This window comes from Drosophila montana, unplaced genomic scaffold, assembly GCF_035044405.1.
Source record: "Drosophila montana isolate Dmon_TW-CO22-7 unplaced genomic scaffold, ASM3504440v1 contig_3031_1, whole genome shotgun sequence".
NCBI classification, from domain to species: domain Eukaryota; kingdom Metazoa; phylum Arthropoda; class Insecta; order Diptera; family Drosophilidae; genus Drosophila; species Drosophila montana.
In genome coordinates, this window is record NW_026997907.1 from 91,968 (window position 1) to 111,037 (window position 19,070).

Below are 19,070 nucleotides of genomic sequence, written 5' to 3' on the forward strand. Positions count from 1 at the left end.
GTTTATATAAAGAAAATATACATCAGCTAGCGTTGAAATAACACTCAACGAGCAGCAAAAATAAGGCAATTCAAACTTGTGTGACCTATTGAAAATTCCAATCGGAACATTTTCGATATACTGAATAGCATGCTATAAAAAAGTAAAGTAATCGTCAAGTCCGATATATTACATTTATTTCGCCATCCCTGGACGGCAGCCGAAACTTGCTTAAAATTTTACACAAAATTACGTGTCTCGATTGGAATTTCGCAATATGGTTGACAATCTACCGCCCCTAGAACCCAGTCTGCAAAACCTTGTGGAACAGGAATCTCTAAAATGGATATTCGTAGGCGGCAAAGGCGGCGTGGGCAAAACAACTTGCAGGTGAGACAGAGACAGTCCCAACAGCAGCAACAACAAAAACAACAACTTGAATGCCGTGCAAATCCAATTAATCCATCCGCAGCTCCAGCTTGGCGGTGCAACTGGCCAAAGTGCGCGAATCGGTGCTGATCATCTCCACAGATCCGGCGCACAACATATCAGATGCGTTCGATCAAAAGTTCACCAAGGTGCCGACTAAGGTCAATGGCTTTGACAATTTGTTTGCCATGGAAATCGATCCGAACGCGGGTCTCAGCGAGCTGCCCGACGAGTATTTCGATGGCGAGAACGAGGCATTGCGTGTCAGCAAGGGTGTCATGCAGGAGATGATCAATGCGCTGCCCGGCATCGACGAGGCAATGAGCTACGCCGAGGTGATGAAGCTGGTGAAGGGCATGAACTTCTCGGTCGTGGTCTTTGATACGGCGCCCACGGGGCATACGCTGCGCCTGATCGCATTCCCGCAGGTGGTCGAAAAGGGTTTGGGCAAGCTGCTGCGTCTAAAGATGAAGCTGGCACCGCTCCTGACGCAGTTCGTCTCCATGCTGGGCATGGCCGATGTGAATGCGGACACATTGTCACAAAAATTGGATGACATGCTGCGCGTCATAACGCAGGTCAACGAGCAGTTCAAGAATCCGGTAAGCAGTGGGAAAATTATGTATTTGAGTCCACAATTCATGCGTCTTTTTGCAGGATCAAACCACATTTGTTTGCGTGTGCATTGCCGAGTTCTTCTCGCTGTACGAAACGGAGCGTCTGGTCCAGGAGCTGACCAAATGCGGCATCGATGTGCACAACATTATTGTCAATCAATTGTTGTTTTTGGGCAAATCGCATAATAGCTGCAGCATGTGCGCATCGCGGTTCAAGATCCAGGAGAAATATCTCGATCAGATTGCAGATTTATATGAGGACTTCCACGTTACCAAGCTGCCATTGCTTGAAAAAGAAGTGCGCGGCCCGGAGAGCATTAAAACATTTTCGGAAAACCTAATGATACCCTACAAGCCGAAAGAAACTGCGCCTATGTAGGCATTTGTTTGTATGCATCGTTCTAGTTTGTAAGATTTTTGATGAACTTATTGTGTATATGTGGTTGCATGAAATATAAAAACCCAATTATGGTCTGGTGTCGCACGCGGTCAATTTTGAAAATGGCGGCTGCGTATTAAAGATTTATCGATGTATTGATTTCAACTAAATCTGAGCAGGGTCACTCTGAACCAATCAGTGCATTCGATATGCATGATTAAATATCGATAGCAAGAGGCACTAATTTGAATGTTTGTATCGAGCAGTTTAGTCATCTCTAAGTTTTATTTTGCGTCGTTTTGTTTGCTGCACAGCACTTTCGGGTTTTTGTTTTCTTCGTTGTTTTTAAGTCCTTGTCAAATGTAACACTGCACTCAACTTTGGCCATTTCTAATCGCTATCAAATTTAGAATTTATTAAATATTTCTGCCCGCTGCACACCCGCAACAACTAAACGAATTTCTCAAGGATTTCTAGGACTGCACAACGAAGGCAAACAGGTGAGTTAGCTGTCAGTTAATTGAGCGCCAAAGTTGCTCTAGGCTTATGTGTGCGTGTGTGTGTGTGTGCGTGTGCGTGTCAGTTTGTATGCGATCAATAATACAACAAAAGCCACCCCACACAAACAATCACCCACAATCGTCAACGCCACAACAATGTGTAATAATAATAACTACAACAACAGAATTTACTGCTGTGGTTCCATTTATAATATACATATGTATATACGCACACAAACGATAAAGTTGGACAACATTCATATGTGCTGATTGTTGTTGCTGTCGCTGTTTATGAGAACCCAACTGCCGCGTCGTTTCCGCATTTCCCTTTATGCACCAAACACAGGCACATCCGCTTGAGCTGAATGCCACATTTGTCCTTGGCGAAGCCGCCTTCCTGTGGGCCACAACCATTGCATGTCGCGTGACCTTAAGCTATTTGCCAACGGCTCGACTAGAATATGCATAGACATACATACATATATGCTCAGAGTGTAGGGTGTTTGCTTAATTAAATTGGTCGCGAGTCGACCCATTTTTGGGGCTAGCTCCTTTTATGGCAACGCCAACGGGCACGTATGCACCAAAAGCCGTTAGAATAGCCCAATAGAGAAAATTCCGTCAGTCGCATGAGGCAACACAATTTGCGGGTAAAGAACTCCCAATCAGTGTGTGGGGGCCATTATTCACCCGACACTATCTTGAGATGTTTGAGGCAGCCTTTTATCAATAAGATACGCGCTCATTACAGTGATGCCAACTGTCGCTTTAAAAAAGCAGCTGAATTCAATGTTAAAATGCTAAAAATAGCTGAATTAGCTTGCTGCACAAAGGAAAAAAGTTGAGTTGCCAAAAAAAAAGCTAACAAGTTGTTCACTCAAAGCCAAATTTGGCTACAAATAAGCTGAACTGGCAACGCTGCTGCATTGGAATTCCCCAATTTGGTGTGTGTGTGTGTGTGCTGTTTATATATATATGTATGTAATGCTTTATCAAACTCCCATGCTTGCTACTGGAAAGAGACAACAACAAAATGTCCGTCGCAGGCTTAAGACAGAGCCTATTGCTCTGGAGCGTTGACTACTGGAATCTGGAAGGTAAATTGAGAGATTTCCATAAAGTTGATTGATCTTCGGTTTCTTCAGTTTCACCTTTATCACGATTTGCAATTCAAATAACTAATAAAGCCTCCTTTCCAACCTCTTGTAGCTGTAATGGCGGACAATGTGTTCAAGTCGCACGATATTGGGTTACGCGCTCAAAAGAAAATACTCTCACGCATGGCAACGAAAAATATTGCGAAAACCTTTATTGACGGCACAACGGCCTCGCTGCTGGATAATCTCTACAAGCTCTGCAAGCTGCATACGGGCAACAAGGCGCGCGCCGAGAAACTGATTAAAAATATTATCAAAATTGTTATTAAAATTGGCGTTCTGCATCGCAATAATCAGTTTAGCTCGGAGGAATTGCAAAATGCGGAGAATTTTAAGCGCAAATTTCAGGTAAAGTTCAAAAAAATACACTGAGAATTTAAATGATTATTGTGGCTACCTTTGCAGAACACACAACTGTCCATCATATCGTTCTACGAGGTGGACTTCACCTTCGATCTGGCATATCTGCAAAAGTCCATACAGGAATCGCGTGTGGCACTCAAGTCGATTGTGCAGCCGCATTTAACGGACAAGTCCATTGGCCGCATCGACGAGGTGTTTGATTTCTTTGGCGATGCGGCCCTGCTGGAGCTGGCATTCAAACCGGACTCGCCATATCGCGAGGTGATGGGCAAAATTGTGGCCGACATCAACTCGGCCATGGAAACGGGTGACATATGAGCGGCAGTCATGCTGCAAGCTATTGAAAAAGGGGCTATTATCAAACCAAAAACAAACCAACAACAACAACAATAACAACTACAACAACATGAGATACTAACAACTAGTTAAAAGGCCTACAAAGTCCACCAAATAGAAAGTAACGTAGCGCGGCATAAAAGACAAGATGAGAAAAAGTGAAAACTCGTTAGACAAAAGGATTATTTTAATTGAATTGGTGATATCACAATTAACACTATTAAGTAGCAGTCAAAAACGTCCAGATTGATTTAATTTAAGCCAATGTTAACATTTTTTGTCGTTTAGATTTAAGAAGAAATGCATTTTGCCAAAGGAATTCACAAAAAAGCAAACAAACAAACAAAACTCAGATTGTTAACGCTAGCAAAATGCTTTTTATCAATGTATTTGTCGTTGATTCTATTCGTAATTGTGTACGTTATAAGTATATGTAAAAGTCTGTCTAAATATTGTATTGTATGTGTGTGCGTCTGCACAAATGTAGTTTAATATTTGATACTTTTGTCTGTTTTGATACTCCAAAACTCGCTCTTTAAATGCAATTATATACTCGCTTCATATCTAAGAACCTATCAAATATCTCTCTATATATATATATGTATAGCCCTGTACTTAATGTCCCTTTATCAAATTTTTGCTGATCTCCAGAAGAGTTTCCTAACTATTTTCACGACACGAGCGAATTGTTGCACCCATAAGAACGGAATTAAAGCCATTGCATATTAAATTGATTAAAATGTTAGTTAATACACATTCTAGAGTTGTTTGTCGACCCGATTTACGTACGTATTTCTTATTATGTATTCCAGCCTCATAGCCAAAGGCGTGCGGTTCAATAACCTTAAGCATTATTTATGATATTCCTCCCCTCCAAATTGTTTTTCCAAATAGATATTTAATGTACCCATAACATATCAAGAGATCAACACAATATCATATATATATGTATAGTTGATCGAGACAAACAAAATCCGTGGCACATATTTTCGATATTACACTTGATGGGATTCAAGTTTATAGTTTAGATTTTAAAAACGTGTTTTTATTTGTTTAGAAAACAAATTTATGTTGACTCCCCAATAAAAAACCAACAATGATTATTATAAAACTCAACTAATGACTTACTTTATTTGCCTAACAACTTCACTCGGCGCGTTTCTGCTCCAACATATCGCCTGCCTCCAGTTTCTGCTGCTTGAACAGCTCGATGAGCTTCTCTGTGGCCGTTTGTGGCACATCGAACGGCTGCGATGCTTCGGTGCTGGGGTAGTTTTGGCTGTTTGCATCGGGCGATCGCAGCAGAAAAGGCGTCCAGGCTCCTTGTATGGACGGCACATCTGTGTGCCACATTTTGCGCAGGCGCAACGAGCTGGAGCTGCCGTTTTGAGTCTTCAGCAGCTCAATCCATTTGGTTATCTCAGCCTGTGTGCTGTTCCGGCAGCTCAGCCATTCGCGATCACCATTCACTAAGTGGTCGAAATGCATATTAATATTATATTCCAACCTTTCCATACGGGGGCTACTCACAGTATTCGCCCACGAGAACAGGTGTACGATGGCGTCGTGGTTTCACATAGACTACAATGCCGGGATTCTCCTTGGCAAAGTCCACCAAATGGTTTTCAATGAAGTCCCTTTTCCAATAAATTAGGTGTTGCACATAAAAGAATATATGTTTTGTTTAGTTTTGCTTACCGCATGCCGCGGCTGGAGCCGTTGTTCTTGCAGAACTTCAGTGTGAGGCGCTGCAGCTGGCAGACATAGCGGCCGAGACCATTTTGTAGGGGTGCGCGCGGAAAACCGGATTTAAGAAACAGATGACTATTTGACATATTTAATGCTTTTTAATTAATATGCAGCCGCAGTTGCTGTTTTAATACAGACTTTCTCAATTTTCTTAACCAAAAGCGACGTAACCTCACGCCGTGTACAAATGTCAGCTGTTGCTGTTGCGCTCTTAGACAGGGTTGTTCAACAGAGCAAAGAGGGAGCAGTGTGCGAATAAGCAAAACAAAATATTAATGCAATGCAATATCCCTAATTAAAAACAGGATTTAACACATTTGCATTTGTTTGTATGTAACAATTAGCTAGCAGAGTGAAATCGCAGTTGTTGCTGCTACACACGCTGTTACCACAAACCGGTTTTCGTTGAGTGCGTGACACTGTGCGTCTGGCGTTCAACAGCCCTGCCTATTATAAGCGGCTGATAACGGCGAAAAGCGGCACGAAAGAGAGAGAGCGTCAATTCAAATGCAGCAGCAGCGTCGCGTCGTTTTTCTTTTGACTTCGGAAAAAAGAAAAGAGAATTAGAAAACGTGCAACGTGTTCGTGGAGCGCGCACTCTGGCTGCATTTTCAATTGATTGCATTGCCTTATCAGTGAATTATTTAGCACAGTAGCACGATAATGGCCACAGTGAGTTCAATTTATAAATACAATTAGCCATTGCAATCGCATTGTAAACAAATGCCGCCCCACAGACTATTGCAGGTTCAAAGTACCCGCAGCTTTGCAAGGCTGCTGCAGTCAACAACGACGTTGATGACGACGACGACGATGATGATGATGAGGAGGAGGAAGACGAGGAGGCAGATGAGTCGGGCTCGACCAGCTCGTTTAGCTTACAGGAATGCATAAACGAGTTTCGTGCGCGCCGCATCAGACGCGTCTCCACGCAAAGCCGTGGCGAGGAACCAACAGCAGCAGCGGCAGCACCAGCAACAGCAGCACCCATCGCCGCCGATACGCATCTAATCAACCAGAATCTGTGCAACAAGGCGCAGGAGCGCAGGGGCAAACCGTGCAAGAACGGTTTCTGCTATTGCTTCACCAGCGACAGCGGCGACTGCGCATCGACGGCCCCGCCACGTGCCGCATGGCACGTGCGGCAGCACAAACGCAGCAGGCGCTCCGAAAGCAATAAGGTGCGCTCTGAACCCAGCCGAATCCTCGTTTTATTTTCAGATCAATTCACATAACTAACAACTAATATATGCTGCGTTTTTTCATACAGGTTGGCGTGGCACAGCCGCCTCCGAGCAATCTGAATGGACAGCAGCGCCAGAATCCGGTTCAGTCACATCGCCACAAGCAGTCGGCCGTCTTTGCGGGTCACACCTCCATAGACGCCAGCCCACTGACCGCTGTCAGTAGCCTGCACGCGGTGGGCGAGAATGCGCCGCTTATACACATTATACAAGAGCTGCGCGACAATTGCGTCATTTCGGAGGTGCGCGTCAACAGGGAGAAGCTCGCCAGGGCCAGCAATTCAGCTGCAGCCAAGCTCAAAGTAGCTGCGCCAAAGATGCGTAAAACAGAGTGCATAGATTATGCTCCCACGGCGCCCGTGCTCTCGAACATTAGCGAGCAGGAGACGCCGCCGGAGGAGAGCGTGGAGGCCTTGCAGACGGGCGGCAGCCTGCACTCGACACGACGCAGCTCGCGTCGCAGCTCCAGCGGCGCTGGCGGGCGACTGCTGCAGAAGCGCCTCTCCCACGGACAGGTGAACTTTAAGACGCGCGACATGGAGCAGCCGCCGCCAAAGCCGCCGCGCCGCAGCTCACAGAGTCTCGATGGTAAATTCTCGCTATCATCGTTGACCTCGACGACGCCTTCGGTGCGGGATGCCGAGCGCGTCTTGGACGAATTTCTGCGCAAGCATGGCGTAAAGCTGCCGGCCGCAAAGATGGAGAACTTGCCCAAAGCCAAAAGCAAGCGTAAATCCTATCCGCTGGGTAAGTAAAAGGCGCACAGCTAACTCTCGGCAATAATTATTAACAAAGGTTTTGGCTAAATTAGCTCTACTTTAACTATTTGGTAGTTAGTTTTAATGCTTTCCGTTGATACCAAATTAATATACAATTAAAATTGTAGAAATAAAACAAAAATATGTCTTTGATATATTCATGTGCTTCCTTATAATATGCTTCCACAATTCCAGCTGAAATTGAGAAACCCGAGCGCATCGCTCCATTGCCCAGCTGCCCCTCGCTGAGCGACATTGAGCGTGTGGTGGAGTCCAAGCGTGGCGCACACTATGTCAAAAACATACACATGGCCAGCCGCAAGAGCGCCGTGGCCGATAAGCCGCTGAAGGAGTTCACGCTGGGCTGGACGGAGCCCAAGATCAACGATATGTTAAACTATGACACGGCCAAGCGGGCGCAGTTCAAGACGCACGCGGCAGAGCCAGCGCCACAGGTGGCCAGCAACATGGGCTGGCAGGCGCCAAAAGTGTCGCTGGATACGGTTGATGGTGTCAGCGATAATCTGGCCGTCAACATGGAGCAGAAGCACACGCCCATCAAGTATCCACGTCTGCCCGCCAACAAGCACAGCAGCAGCCAGAAATTCATTTGGGGCGAACAGTGGCGACAATTGACGCCCTGGAATGGCAACGGGCAGCGCACTGGGTTGCGCAAGAAGTCGAAAAACTTTCTGAACAATTCCAAAAAGAAAATACTGCGCTTTGTCTCGCCCAAGAAGAGCAACCAGCAGCAGCAGGAACCAGAGCAAAGCGAGCGCCGGCGACCCACGCCGCGTCTCTGCACCGTGGGCGTCCAGACATCCACATCCCAATTGGATCTGCAGTCACAGTCGCAGTCGCCGCCGGGCAGCTATCACTCGCCAGTGCAGTCAACACCAACCGTCAGCGGCAGACAGCATCAGTACAAGGCTAGCTCCGAGCAGCCCTACTTTGATTTCGAGCGCAAAGTCAAGCCGCCAACGCCGCCCAAGAAACTGCCGCGCGCACAGCGTCCGCGCAAGCTGAACTTTCAACAAGCCGACAACAATCCCGCCACGTATCGCTCCTTTCACAAGGAACTCGATCAGGATGTGACCATCACCAAAATGGGCTATCTGCTGGGCAGCATACGCGCCAAATTGGAGGCCAGCGATGAGCGCGCCCTGCGCACATTTCGGGTAAGTCTTCTTTTTATATTTCTTTTTTTATATACAGTAAATTTGGTGGCATTTATTGACGGGTGAAGAGACTTAAATGCTAGGTCAGTGCAAAGATAGCGCCAAGTGCGTAGTGATCGGAGCCAAGGTAGTGATTCGGTATGCAGCCCACATTCGAGCAACAGTTGATCGTGGGCAGCCTGTAGATGCTGAGCACCTGCAGCTTTTGCTTGTTCTGCGGGCACACCGAGTGCAGAATATAGTCAACGGTGATCCACTTGTCCTGAAATGTGGACGCCGTATATTCACCAAAGTCCAAGGACTCAAAATTTAGCGCCGGATCATCCACAGCTATGGTCGTAAGCAGCTCCATGGGCGGCGCATGTATTTCCGAGTTAAAGTCGCCGGTTAGAATGACGGGCGTCGGGTATGACTCGTCGGGCTGCTTCGCATCGGCATCTATGGCAAAGCTGCGCAGCTCCGACAGCAGCTTGTTCACCTGGGCACAGCGCACATCGTGCCGTTTCGGATTGTAGAGCAGATGCGTTGTGGCTACGATCACCTCCTTGGGCTCCTTAAGAACTTTTGTCTGGCTGGTCGACTTCAGTCGAAATTTGGCCAACAGCGCCACATTCTCGCGATTCAGCAGCGGCACATTCGCATCGTACAGCTCCACGCCCTGCTGGGCGAGCAGCTGCAGTTTGCAGGCATCGTAGATGATGGCACAGCCGTCGGTTCGACTGCCTGTCTTCTTTTTGTACACGTACTCCAGGCGCTTGCCGCTGCTGGCTGTCAAACGCTGCACTAGCATGGGCAAATGGTCGTACTGCATCTCCTGCAGGCAGAGTATGTCCGGATCCAGTTTGTGTATCTCGCGGTGTAAACTTTGCAGGCGCTGCTGCCAGGTCAGCCACTGCTGTTTGATGTTCACATAGAGGAAGAGGTGCTCCATTAGCAGATCCTGCGCGAGTATGTTGTACGACAGCAGTTTGATTCTGGGATGCGGATTAGCCTCAAATTTGGGTGTTAGCGTCCATTTGCGGTTGTAGTCGTAGGGTTGCTCCATTTTACGGCTTGGCTGGCGCCTACTGTACAGGCCTCTGCGAAAGATTTGTATACTCATGTTAAGGGGTCGGAACGGGGATTTGGACATCTCATGCAAGTACAAGGTTACAACAGATTCCTACGTTTTTGATCCCCTTTCCGACCAAAAATAATGAAAACAGCGCCAGCCAGTCCTGTCCTCCGCAGCCGTGTTATTGTGACCTTCGATATTTGTTGCTAATTGCCATTCACATTTCGATAAATTGCTTTTGTAATCGTTATCGAACGTGTTGACAAGGCGCGCAATTGTGTATATACCAAATGAACTAGTTCAATTGTTTTAATTTTGTTCATTATCGAACATGTAAATACCAAATGAACTAGTTCAATTATTTAAATTTTGTTCGCTAAGTTAAACTATATAACAAATAACAAAGCTTAATAACAATTAATTAACTTAGTTCGCCTAACTAAACTAACTTAATTACATTTTTGTGAGTATCACGTTTGAATATGGAATAAATCGTATTTTAGGAGAGTTCACGTTACACGCCCGTGGAACAAACGGAGCTACCATCTGATGGCATCGACTGCACGGATTCATCCAGCAACCATTTGCAGCGCTCGGCAACAACCACGTTGCGGCCGCGACGTGATCTCCACCGCGAACCCATTTACTCCGAGATTGAGGAGGACTGCATGGTCATAAGCGGCAGTCCTCAGTTCGACGTGAGAACAGAAGCGCAGCTGGAGGTGGCGCCAACGCCGACTCCCACGCCCACGCCCACAACAACTGGAACAGTGACAGCAACAATCAGCGAGCCAACGCCCGTGTCCTCACCTCTGCCATATCAGAAACAACCAGCTGCAGACCTCAACGCGCTGTATGCCCAAGTGCAAAAGGCCAACAAGGCGGCGTTTAAGCCAACAACTCCAACAACGTCTGCGGTTTCGCCCAAGGCACTGGGTCACTTTCTGCAGGAATCCCTGTTAAATGGCAGCTTCTTCCAGTTTATGCCGCTGCCAGATGAGCCCAGCAGCGACACCTCTTACACCATGTCCACCTCGAAGTCCGTTAATGACGCCACGGAGCAAGCGACGCTGCCAATGCATCAATCGCTGAACAATATAAACGAACAGCACTCGCCGCCCAAAAAGAATCGCAATCTTTCCAAATCCGAGCTATCACTGCAGCGCAGTGAGATATTCCTAGAGAACCTGTGCCGCAGCGAGATGGTGCTGGACCACGACGACAATCTGCGCCTGGAGAAGGTGCAAAATGTAGGTGATTGCAATATCTATGTCCATTTTTGTATGCTAACCTCCTGACTACTTGTAGACCTGCCTCCGGGCGAATCCGGCTGCGGATGATGTGTCCTATGACATGCCAATTGAACTATACGATGACTATGTGCTGGAGGACGGCAATGCCAGCGGCAGCTCCTTTGCCACGAATGCGCACAGTCAGTATGGATCCGTGCAGCTGGAGCCGCCGCCGCCATCCTCGGATAATCAGAGCACGCCAAAGAAGCAGCAGCAGCAACAGCAGCATCGCTTTACGACTAAGGTAGAGATTTTTGTTGATTCCTATTAGCAAACATTTTTGCTGTATTTCAAATCGCTGTACACCAAAAAAAAAACCATTATAAATATAAGCTTCATGCGTATTTAGTTATAAACAACATCACTTTCTGCTGCTTCTTCTTTGCTTCATACCACACTTCAAATTGATATTAACTAGTTTACAAATATGTAATCCGTTGCCTTGCGCCATTTTTCAGCCCACACGCGAGCTCTGCATCGATATAAACGATGGTCCGTCCGTGTCGGGGCATACGGTCAGTCACAGCTGCCCGACTACGCCACAGCAGCAGCAGCAGCAGCCGGGGAAGCCGAGCAATGTGAAGCTGGCGCACAGCAGCCTCGACGAGCTGGCCCAAAGGCCGGGCAATGAGAGCCAGCTGCTGTCGGTGAGCACATTGGCGCGCTATCGCCTGCTCAAGGATGCAGTGCGTCGCTCCTATCGCAAGGGCAAAGACTTTCTGCTGGCCGAGAAGCAGCGGCTGACGCACAGTCTCAGTCTGTCGCGCGATCAGGCCAATCAAACGGAGGGCGAACTGGACAGCAGCAGCAGCAGCTACTACGCCAGCTTCAATCTGGACTCGCTGCTCAACGAGTCGCTGACGACGAACGAGCAGCTGGCGCAGGCTGTCAGCATTTGCCGTCAAATGCCCGAACTGGAGATCTCCGCCGAAATGGTGGAAGCGGAACGCCTGCTGCTCTTCAACACGCTGCGACGAAAGTCAGCGCCGGCTGGAGTCAGTGAGGCCACGCTGGCCGCCCGGCAGCAATGCCAGTCCTTGCTCCTGGATGGTCTGCATTTGCCCGTAAAAGCTGATGTTAGCCAGGACATGTTCTTCAACTACTACTACATCTGCACCGTAGAGTGCGAGGGTCGCATACGCTCCACCCAGTCCATTGAGTGCCAGAATGGCGCCGCTGTCTTTCGCGATTGTGGTCTTGAGTTCTATAGCAGCGGCCCGGCGGAGGCGTTGGAGTTGCGCTGCCAAATCTTCATGCTGCGTCTGCGCAAGGTATCGACGTTGTCCCTGGAGCCGGCCAAGACGCTGCTGGTAAGTTACGGCCTGGCCTTTTTTACTCAGCTCAATCCAATCTCACAGCTACTGTCCTCCCAGAAACGTGGCAGCGGCAGCCTTGGCTCGGGCAGCTCCAGCAACTCCTCCCAGTCTGATCAGATCGTTTCGCGTTTTCGCCTGCACGCCTCCTTCACACTGAAGGCCGCCGACCTGGCACCCTACGAGCTGGTGGCTAGTGAAACGCAACCCAGCGACAAATTGTGGCTGCGCACCTCGCGCACCTGGCAGCTGCCGCTGACGACGCACACGAAATCCACGAATCTAATACCACAAATTGCGCTAAGCGGCCGCGTGGAGCTACGCCTGCCCAAGTCCCAATATGCGGGCTATCTCAATGTGCAGGACACGGATCCCAGGAACAAGCACAACTGGAATCGTCGTTGGTGCACGCTCGATGGACTGCACCTCGATGTTTGGCAGCACGAACACAATCTCAGCGGGCAGCCGCCGCTGCTGTCCATGCGGCTGGAGGAATGTCGCCAGCGTCAATTGGATGTGGCGCCACGTGAGCTGTGCGCACGTGCGCGCAGCTTTTGGCTGCAATGTCCCAACGGGGAAGCCTTCTTCGCGTGCGACACGCAGGCGGAGCTAGTCGAATGGCTGCGGCAGCTGAACGAGACGCTAGCATTTGCCCGACGTTGGTTGAGTGCCTCTTAGCAACTAGTTTATACCATTTATATTTTATTATATTTTTATGTGTTTAGTGTAAGATTTTCTAATTGTACTTTTGGTTATTTAAGTTGGGTTCGTTAACGTTTGCTATGCAAACTTAAGTTGAAAGTGTAATACAGGCTCTCCCACAAATCCATTAGCCATACATCAATATTTCAGTCAAATGCTTTGTCTAGTCTAAGCTACACTCACATTCATTAAAATTGTAGTTAGAGGATTTGTGGGGAGGAGGGCAAGGGGTTAAGCCCCATTAAATTTTGATCAAGCTTCTTGTGTGTAGGCTGTAATACATGCACAACAACAACAACAGTTTATTACATACATAATTTACATGGATTATAATCATATAGAGATATATGTATATATATATATATTTGTGCGGGTTACAATATGATACATAGTGTTAAAAGGTTTAAATATTTTATAGATTGGTTATTTTCACGCCCACATATGTACACAGACATATAAGCATACAGTAGATACATTTTGATAGTTATATATGTATATATATTGATAAGCTGCCTTTGTAATTCCATTTGCTCGATTACAGTGCAAAACATAAATTTTGAGGTTATGTTTGTTGTGGTAATTTGTTTGTCAAGCAATTTACATACTTAAATTGTATACTATTAATTACTACTATTGATTTCTCGTTTAATTATATCAAAAACTGTTTGTGTGTATGTTCTTCTGTTTCTATTGGTATTATTTTGATGTTTTGCTTTGCTTGTTGTTCGGCGCTGCTCTAAAAGATCTATAGATATTATTTATTGTTTAGTTATATTTTCGTTTTATTTTTTGCTATTCACTATTTGGGGATATGCCGTTCGACTCTCAGATATATGTGTGTGCCTCTCGAGCGTTCCTAGTGCGCGTGAATTGGTAACCAATAGTACCTCAAGCCAAAACGTATTTCCAGACGCGATTCGTCTGGTGGTTGGTGCCCGTCTCCGTCACATACAGGGCCGAGCCATTAACGCTGACGGCTATGGAATGCGGATTCTTGAACTCGCCCCAGTGGCCAATGATCGTCTCGGAGCGCGGATCTATGGTAAAGCCACGCACGGGCAGCATGGAGGTGGGTCCATTCACTGCGAACACGATGTCGCCATAGCCACTAACGCCGAAGACGCGACCCAAATCTGGTTCCTGTATGGTGGCCGCCGGTTGACCCTCGCCATGCGAGGACTTAAGGCCAGCTCTGCAAAGCGAGATAGATAGAGTGCTACGATCTTTGAATAATACGTTTCCTCCTACTCACTTGGGGCACACAACGCGCATGTTCTCGCGGTCCGCAATGCACAGCAAATCCAAGTGCTCCAACAGGGTAATCGCATGTGGCACCTGCAACGAGAGGAATTCTACAAGGGGCTGTAATGTTGAGCTGTTTCTAGAAAGCATAATATTACGCATACGCACCGGGTGGTTGGGGAATGCTGCGCAAGAGTTTGCCAGCGGCATTGAACTTGAGTATGCGACTATTACAGTAGCCATCAGCTATGAAGAACTGAAAGAAACAAGCGAAATTAATGGATACACTTTAATCAATTAAAAGGCGTGGCAACTACCTCGCCTGTTGTGGCCACAGCAATGGAGGTGGGCTTGCACAATTGCTTGACAGAGGCACCCGGCCGGAAACGCTTGCCAATCACCAGCTGCGGCTTGCTCTCAAATGGCCGGAACTGTAGGTGATGGAAAGATAACATATTGAATCGATAGCTTATTCAGTTGGACAGCCCACCTTAAAGGCCTGATGCATGGCCACATCGGTTATCCAATAGTTGCCGTGCGCATCAATTGTCATGCCATGTGGCATATAAAACATATCGGAGCCCCAGCCGGATTTGATGGCGCCCGTTTTGGGGTCCAGCACATAAATGGTCTTCTCCTTGATGGGCCCATACTCGATGAGATAGTAGATGTTGCTCTCATTAAATGTGCTGCATTCGAAAACAATAACAGCATTTGAATATGTGTGACAAACACTTGTTAGTGGACAGCTGTTGACCTACTTTACATCCCAATAGCGGTCAGCGCGATGGAAAATCACTGGATTGCCCTCGGGATCAACGGAAACAGCTGTTACCTGACCAAAGCTATGCTGATCTGTTGGCCAGTTCTCTACGAGCACAGGCACGGGCACACTGGCCGCTGGTATGGGCACATTGTCGTAACTGCGTTGATTTTGCAGTGCCAGTTCGTCGCCCGCCAAAGGCAGCTGCTTGGTCTACAAAAAGAGGGCGGGGTTACGTAGAGTGAGAGCCATCTTTGGCATAACAGAACGTACCTCCATGCGGCGCTTAATCAGCTCCCTGACCTCGTCGAAGAAGCGTTCATTGAGGTTTAGGCCAGCCTCTGGCAGGTGGTTGCCACTGACCGCAGTCAGTGTGGCCAGTCCAAGCGCCAGCAGCGCCACAAATAAAACGCGTTGCATTTTAAGCCTGAAAATCGAGATCCTGCGTTTATTTACACTTTTTATTGAACAGTACTGGGTGTTCGCTTTTCTACACGATTTTCTTGGCTGACGAACGCGTTGGCTGCCTTAACATCTGTTGGAGTTAACTATATGTTGAGCTGGCAATAACTGAACTGGCTCGGGGCCAACACACGCACAGCACCTACGCTTTTCGCTTTCATTGCGAACGCATGCGCCTGGCCAGCACCGTGGGACCCCAAGCGCTAAAACAGCTGCAATTTATATGATAGCTGTAGCAATAAATCGTTTGTGCCACTGTAACACGCACACAGCTGCAGACGCGTTGATTGAAAAGCGTTTATTGATTTTCCAATTGCCAAAATTGAGCGCCAAAAGTTAGGCAACAAAATGGCCGCTTTATGCGAATGTTCGATAATTCTGTTATGCATACAATTCGATAACACAAGATAATTTTATTGTGCATACAAATCGATAACACAAGAGCCAACATGCACACGCACACAGGCAGGCACGTATGTATGTGTGTGTATATGCAAGCGTGCTCATTGATATTAAAAATAGTGCAATTAAAATGCATTAATTAACGCTTATTTAAGGTCGCTTTATTTATAAACACTTTAACGATCCTCGCATTGTTTGTATTGAATTTGTAACCAATGGACATGTAATAGCATAGCTGCCATTTTTGAATATTATTTTGTAGGCCACTTGGGAAATGGTTGCATACTGTCAGCAGTCAGTGTACATAGCTGCTGTTGGTGTTGGATATCGTGTTATTATTACTGTTGTTGCTGTTATAGCTGCTGCGATATGTGTGACGTCACGCGCTCAGCGCTCAACGGTGCCCAATGCCAGTTGGGTCCAAATATAGCCGGTATCTGTCATGGAACAGTACGCATTGTAATAGCGTCCCGGCGAGCTAAGAGGAAAGTGTACGATTACGAATGATTTTCAATGGATTTGATGATTTCATAGAATTCACTTACCGGCAGTAGGAGTACTGTGGGCACTTGCAGCGAAACAGATTTTGAAACTCCTCCTTGCAGACCTCGTTCCACCAGCAGGTGCGCTAAAGTGTGGCCAAAGTTTAGGAATCTCTGTTAAAATACACATTTAATTGGACCAGCTAATACCTCGGTCATGTAACCATGCACGCTCTGGTCCGAGTAGCGTTTGTTCTGGTGTCCATCGTCAGTGGCGTGCAGCGGGCTCAGCGCCATTGCCAGCATCAGCAGGAGTAGCCAACATCCGTGTCCAGTTCTGGGCAGGCTTAACGTCACGGGCAGCGCCTAAAAGCGTGCAGAAGCAATTAAAATACGGACAAAACTTTCAACTTTTCATTTGTCACACCTTATGCATTGCGTTGCGTTTCGTAATTACGGTTTTTGTTATGTTTTCGCCACTCTTTCGCGAATCACATGACGCTTTGCCGAAGCTGGAGCAGACACCGACACAGACACTAACACAGACACAGACAGCGACACCAACACAGACATCGACACAGCTGCATGTCCTGTGGCAAGTTGGCCGCTGTTTTGGCTTTGGCCTACTTTTGGGCGTCGCTCGGCTTGAGATTTGACTTCGTCGGCTCCCTTTATTTCACGCACACGCACAAGCACACTCACACACACACACACATACACACAAACAAATGATTTTCCAATTTGGGGGCTGCTGCTGGATACTCAAATACAGGGTGTTTCAGTTATTAATACAAATGCCCTGTATTTTAATATATTTTTATACGTACACTAGCGGGTATACCCCCTATATGGGATATATGGGTACCATTTTTACATGAATTTCGACCAAAAATATTGATGCCAGATTTAGATGCACGATTGATCTAGAGGCCAAACCGTGAAAAAAGAGCCAAACCTCGTGAAAATCGGATGAGATTTGACCGAAATATGGGGGTGGGAAATTTTGAGATGTGTCTATATAGGATACTTGAGGGTACCATTATTACATGAATTTCGACCAAAAATAATGTTGCCAGATTTAGATGCACGATTGATCTAGAGGCCAAACCATGTAAAAGGAGCCTAACCTTGTCAAAATCGGATGAGATCTGACCGAGTTATGGGGGTGGGAAATTTAGACCTATGTCTACATAGGATATATAGGATGTTTGAGGGTACCATTTTCACATGAATTTCGACCAAAAATATTGATGCCAGATTTAGATGCACGATTGATCTAGAGGCCAAACCGTGAAAAAAGAGCCAAACCTCGTGAAAATCGGATGAGATTTGACCGAAATATGGGGGTGGGAAATTTAGCCCTATGTCTACACATATCTGACATTTGAGAGTACCATTGTTACATGAATTTCGACAAAAAAATTAATGTTGTCAGATTTAGATGCACGATTGATCTAGATGCCAAACAATGAAAAAAGAGCCAAACCTCGTGAAAATCGGATTAGATTTGACTGAGTTATGGGCGTGGGAAATTTGGACATGTGTCTACATAGGATATTTGAGGGTATCATTGTTATATGAATTTCGACTAAAATTAATGTTGTCAGATTTAGATGCACGATTGATCTAGAGGCCAAACCATGAAAAAAGAGCCAAACCTCGTGAAAATCGGATGAGATTTGACCGAGTTATGGGGGTGGGAAATTTTGACATGTGTCTATATAGGATATTTGAGTGTACCATAATGACATGAATTTCGACTAAAAATAATGTTGTCAGATTTAGATGCACGATTGATCTAGAGGCCAAACCATGAACAAAAGGCCAAACCTCGTGAAAATCGGATGAGATTTAACCGAGTTATGGGGGTGGGAAATTTCGAACTATGTCTATATAGGATTTTTGAGCTTACTTATACAACTGAGAATCTCGTAGAAGGGCGTTACCTAGAAATCCTTAAAAATTGTTTGTTTGTTTATTAAATTAGACATCTGCGACATTTCTAGTACGTCACGGCGTTTGTCTAAGATAAACAGACGCATCGTGACTCAGCAGCAGATTCCTAAAATAGTCGAAGAACTCATTTATATGCCAAAGTATTTTAATAAGTGGCATCAAAAATTTCAACAGGTTGAAAATATTTCCTATCAGCGAATATAAGGCCAAATATAAGTAGCAAACGTAGATGTTTCTTTTGGGAAAAAAACAAAAACAAAAATTCAAACGTAAATTGGTTCTGGCAACTTCTGAGGTCTGGAAACCTGTGGAAACATTTCGGCTAATAAAGGCAAATCCCGAATGTTTGAGTACATTTATTTATATGAAAGAATCTGGTATATGGTATAAATTTGCAGCAGAAAAAATAAATATATATGCAACGTGTGAGCTGGTTCAAACACCATTTTTCCAAATGGTCTGTGGATCATTTAAAATGTTTATAGAAATTTCCATGCATCGCCGTCATCGCAGACGTCGCTGTCTTCCCCCAAAAGCAAAACAACAAACACGAAAATTTTCTACTAAAATATTAAGTATACGCATGTACTATACCCTGTATGGAAATTGTGAAAAAAATTAACAATTAATTTATGTAGTTTATTAATGGTTTTAAATTATCTTTCTATTTGATATACTAAGCCGGGAATATGCATAAAGTGAGGTGTGTTTTT

At 46.1% G+C, this 19,070-nt stretch overlaps 7 protein-coding genes across 8 annotated transcripts; 3 read left to right on the forward strand and 4 right to left on the reverse strand.

Annotated features, from left to right (window-relative positions):
- Positions 1-115: 115 nt before the first annotated feature.
- LOC135430674 (ATPase ASNA1 homolog) lies at positions 116-1,545 on the forward strand. The gene is made up of 3 exons (XM_064685433.1): positions 116-369; positions 452-1,010; positions 1,066-1,545. The coding sequence occupies exons 1-3, from the start codon at positions 257-259 to the stop codon at positions 1,402-1,404; spliced, it is 1,011 nt and encodes a 336-aa protein (XP_064541503.1). The 5' UTR covers positions 116-256; the 3' UTR covers positions 1,405-1,545.
- A 144-nt stretch (positions 1,546-1,689) lies between these two features.
- sigmar (Tumor necrosis factor alpha-induced protein 8-like protein sigmar) lies at positions 1,690-3,907 on the forward strand. Of its 2 annotated transcripts, XM_064685434.1 has the most exons (4): positions 1,690-1,904; positions 2,925-3,001; positions 3,114-3,409; positions 3,467-3,907. In XM_064685434.1, the coding sequence occupies exons 2-4, from the start codon at positions 2,938-2,940 to the stop codon at positions 3,740-3,742; spliced, it is 636 nt and encodes a 211-aa protein (XP_064541504.1). In that variant the 5' UTR covers positions 1,690-1,904; positions 2,925-2,937; the 3' UTR covers positions 3,743-3,907. The 2 variants fall into 2 exon arrangements, with proteins under 2 accessions (XP_064541504.1, XP_064541505.1); XM_064685435.1 differs by lacking the exon at positions 2,925-3,001 and having other exon boundaries at positions 1,695-1,904.
- A 950-nt stretch (positions 3,908-4,857) lies between these two features.
- Positions 4,858-5,710, reverse strand: mRpL43 (mitochondrial ribosomal protein L43). Its single transcript, XM_064685437.1, has 3 exons — positions 5,459-5,710; positions 5,291-5,397; positions 4,858-5,229 (listed from the first exon to the last, which is right to left on the reverse strand). Exons 1-3 carry the CDS (start codon positions 5,593-5,595, stop codon positions 4,907-4,909), a joined length of 567 nt encoding a protein of 188 aa, XP_064541507.1. The 5' UTR covers positions 5,596-5,710; the 3' UTR covers positions 4,858-4,906.
- A 293-nt stretch (positions 5,711-6,003) lies between these two features.
- On the forward strand, positions 6,004-13,604 carry LOC135430670 (uncharacterized). Its single transcript, XM_064685430.1, has 8 exons — positions 6,004-6,181; positions 6,247-6,690; positions 6,780-7,500; positions 7,707-8,689; positions 10,247-10,993; positions 11,052-11,279; positions 11,494-12,345; positions 12,409-13,604. The coding sequence occupies exons 1-8, from the start codon at positions 6,173-6,175 to the stop codon at positions 13,024-13,026; spliced, it is 4,602 nt and encodes a 1,533-aa protein (XP_064541500.1). The 5' UTR covers positions 6,004-6,172; the 3' UTR covers positions 13,027-13,604.
- angel lies at positions 8,691-9,931 on the reverse strand. Its single transcript, XM_064685432.1, has one exon. It carries the CDS (start codon positions 9,819-9,821, stop codon positions 8,769-8,771), a length of 1,053 nt encoding a protein of 350 aa, XP_064541502.1. The 5' UTR covers positions 9,822-9,931; the 3' UTR covers positions 8,691-8,768.
- A 251-nt stretch (positions 13,605-13,855) lies between the features above and the next one.
- Pal2 (Peptidyl-alpha-hydroxyglycine-alpha-amidating lyase 2) lies at positions 13,856-15,626 on the reverse strand. Its single transcript, XM_064685431.1, has 7 exons — positions 15,329-15,626; positions 15,054-15,268; positions 14,783-14,981; positions 14,610-14,723; positions 14,461-14,548; positions 14,303-14,402; positions 13,856-14,242 (listed from the first exon to the last, which is right to left on the reverse strand). Exons 1-7 carry the CDS (start codon positions 15,473-15,475, stop codon positions 13,939-13,941), a joined length of 1,167 nt encoding a protein of 388 aa, XP_064541501.1. The 5' UTR covers positions 15,476-15,626; the 3' UTR covers positions 13,856-13,938.
- Positions 15,627-16,058: 432 nt separating this feature from the next.
- On the reverse strand, positions 16,059-16,942 carry St3 (Sulfotransferase 3). The gene is made up of 4 exons (XM_064685386.1): positions 16,829-16,942; positions 16,612-16,767; positions 16,465-16,547; positions 16,059-16,397 (listed from the first exon to the last, which is right to left on the reverse strand). Exons 1-4 carry the CDS (start codon positions 16,835-16,837, stop codon positions 16,307-16,309), a joined length of 339 nt encoding a protein of 112 aa, XP_064541456.1. The 5' UTR covers positions 16,838-16,942; the 3' UTR covers positions 16,059-16,306.
- Positions 16,943-19,070: the final 2,128 nt, after the last annotated feature.

What these genes read in the sequence shown, in the direction of transcription:
- angel (XM_064685432.1), bottom strand. Translation starts at nt 9,821, where the DNA reads ATGTCCAAATCCCCGTTCCGACCCCTTAACATGAGTATACAAATCTTT.
- Pal2 (XM_064685431.1), bottom strand. Translation starts at nt 15,475, where the DNA reads ATGCAACGCGTTTTATTTGTGGCGCTGCTGGCGCTTGGACTGGCCACA. An exon ending in GACCGCTATTGGGATGTAAA is followed by an intron (nt 14,982 to 15,053) that starts GTAGGTCAACAG and finishes TTTCGAATGCAG; the next exon opens with CACATTTAATGAGAGCAACA. An exon ending in ATGCGCGTTGTGTGCCCCAA is followed by an intron (nt 14,243 to 14,302) that starts GTGAGTAGGAGG and finishes CTCGCTTTGCAG; the next exon opens with AGCTGGCCTTAAGTCCTCGC.
- sigmar (XM_064685434.1), top strand. Translation starts at nt 2,938, where the DNA reads ATGTCCGTCGCAGGCTTAAGACAGAGCCTATTGCTCTGGAGCGTTGAC. An exon ending in TGACTACTGGAATCTGGAAG is followed by an intron (nt 3,002 to 3,113) that starts GTAAATTGAGAG and finishes AACCTCTTGTAG; the next exon opens with CTGTAATGGCGGACAATGTG. An exon ending in ATTTTAAGCGCAAATTTCAG is followed by an intron (nt 3,410 to 3,466) that starts GTAAAGTTCAAA and finishes CTACCTTTGCAG; the next exon opens with AACACACAACTGTCCATCAT.
- mRpL43 (XM_064685437.1), bottom strand. Translation starts at nt 5,595, where the DNA reads ATGTCAAATAGTCATCTGTTTCTTAAATCCGGTTTTCCGCGCGCACCC. An exon ending in GGCTCCAGCCGCGGCATGCG is followed by an intron (nt 5,398 to 5,458) that starts GTAAGCAAAACT and finishes TTATTGGAAAAG; the next exon opens with GGACTTCATTGAAAACCATT. An exon ending in TGTTCTCGTGGGCGAATACT is followed by an intron (nt 5,230 to 5,290) that starts GTGAGTAGCCCC and finishes TCGACCACTTAG; the next exon opens with TGAATGGTGATCGCGAATGG.
- St3 (XM_064685386.1), bottom strand. An exon ending in TGCATGGTTACATGACCGAG is followed by an intron (nt 16,548 to 16,611) that starts GTATTAGCTGGT and finishes GCCACACTTTAG; the next exon opens with CGCACCTGCTGGTGGAACGA. An exon ending in CCACAGTACTCCTACTGCCG is followed by an intron (nt 16,398 to 16,464) that starts GTAAGTGAATTC and finishes CTTTCCTCTTAG; the next exon opens with CTCGCCGGGACGCTATTACA.
- LOC135430674 (XM_064685433.1), top strand. Translation starts at nt 257, where the DNA reads ATGGTTGACAATCTACCGCCCCTAGAACCCAGTCTGCAAAACCTTGTG. An exon ending in GTGGGCAAAACAACTTGCAG is followed by an intron (nt 370 to 451) that starts GTGAGACAGAGA and finishes ATCCATCCGCAG; the next exon opens with CTCCAGCTTGGCGGTGCAAC. An exon ending in ACGAGCAGTTCAAGAATCCG is followed by an intron (nt 1,011 to 1,065) that starts GTAAGCAGTGGG and finishes GTCTTTTTGCAG; the next exon opens with GATCAAACCACATTTGTTTG.
- LOC135430670 (XM_064685430.1), top strand. An exon ending in GCGTAAATCCTATCCGCTGG is followed by an intron (nt 7,501 to 7,706) that starts GTAAGTAAAAGG and finishes CCACAATTCCAG; the next exon opens with CTGAAATTGAGAAACCCGAG. An exon ending in AGCATCGCTTTACGACTAAG is followed by an intron (nt 11,280 to 11,493) that starts GTAGAGATTTTT and finishes GCCATTTTTCAG; the next exon opens with CCCACACGCGAGCTCTGCAT.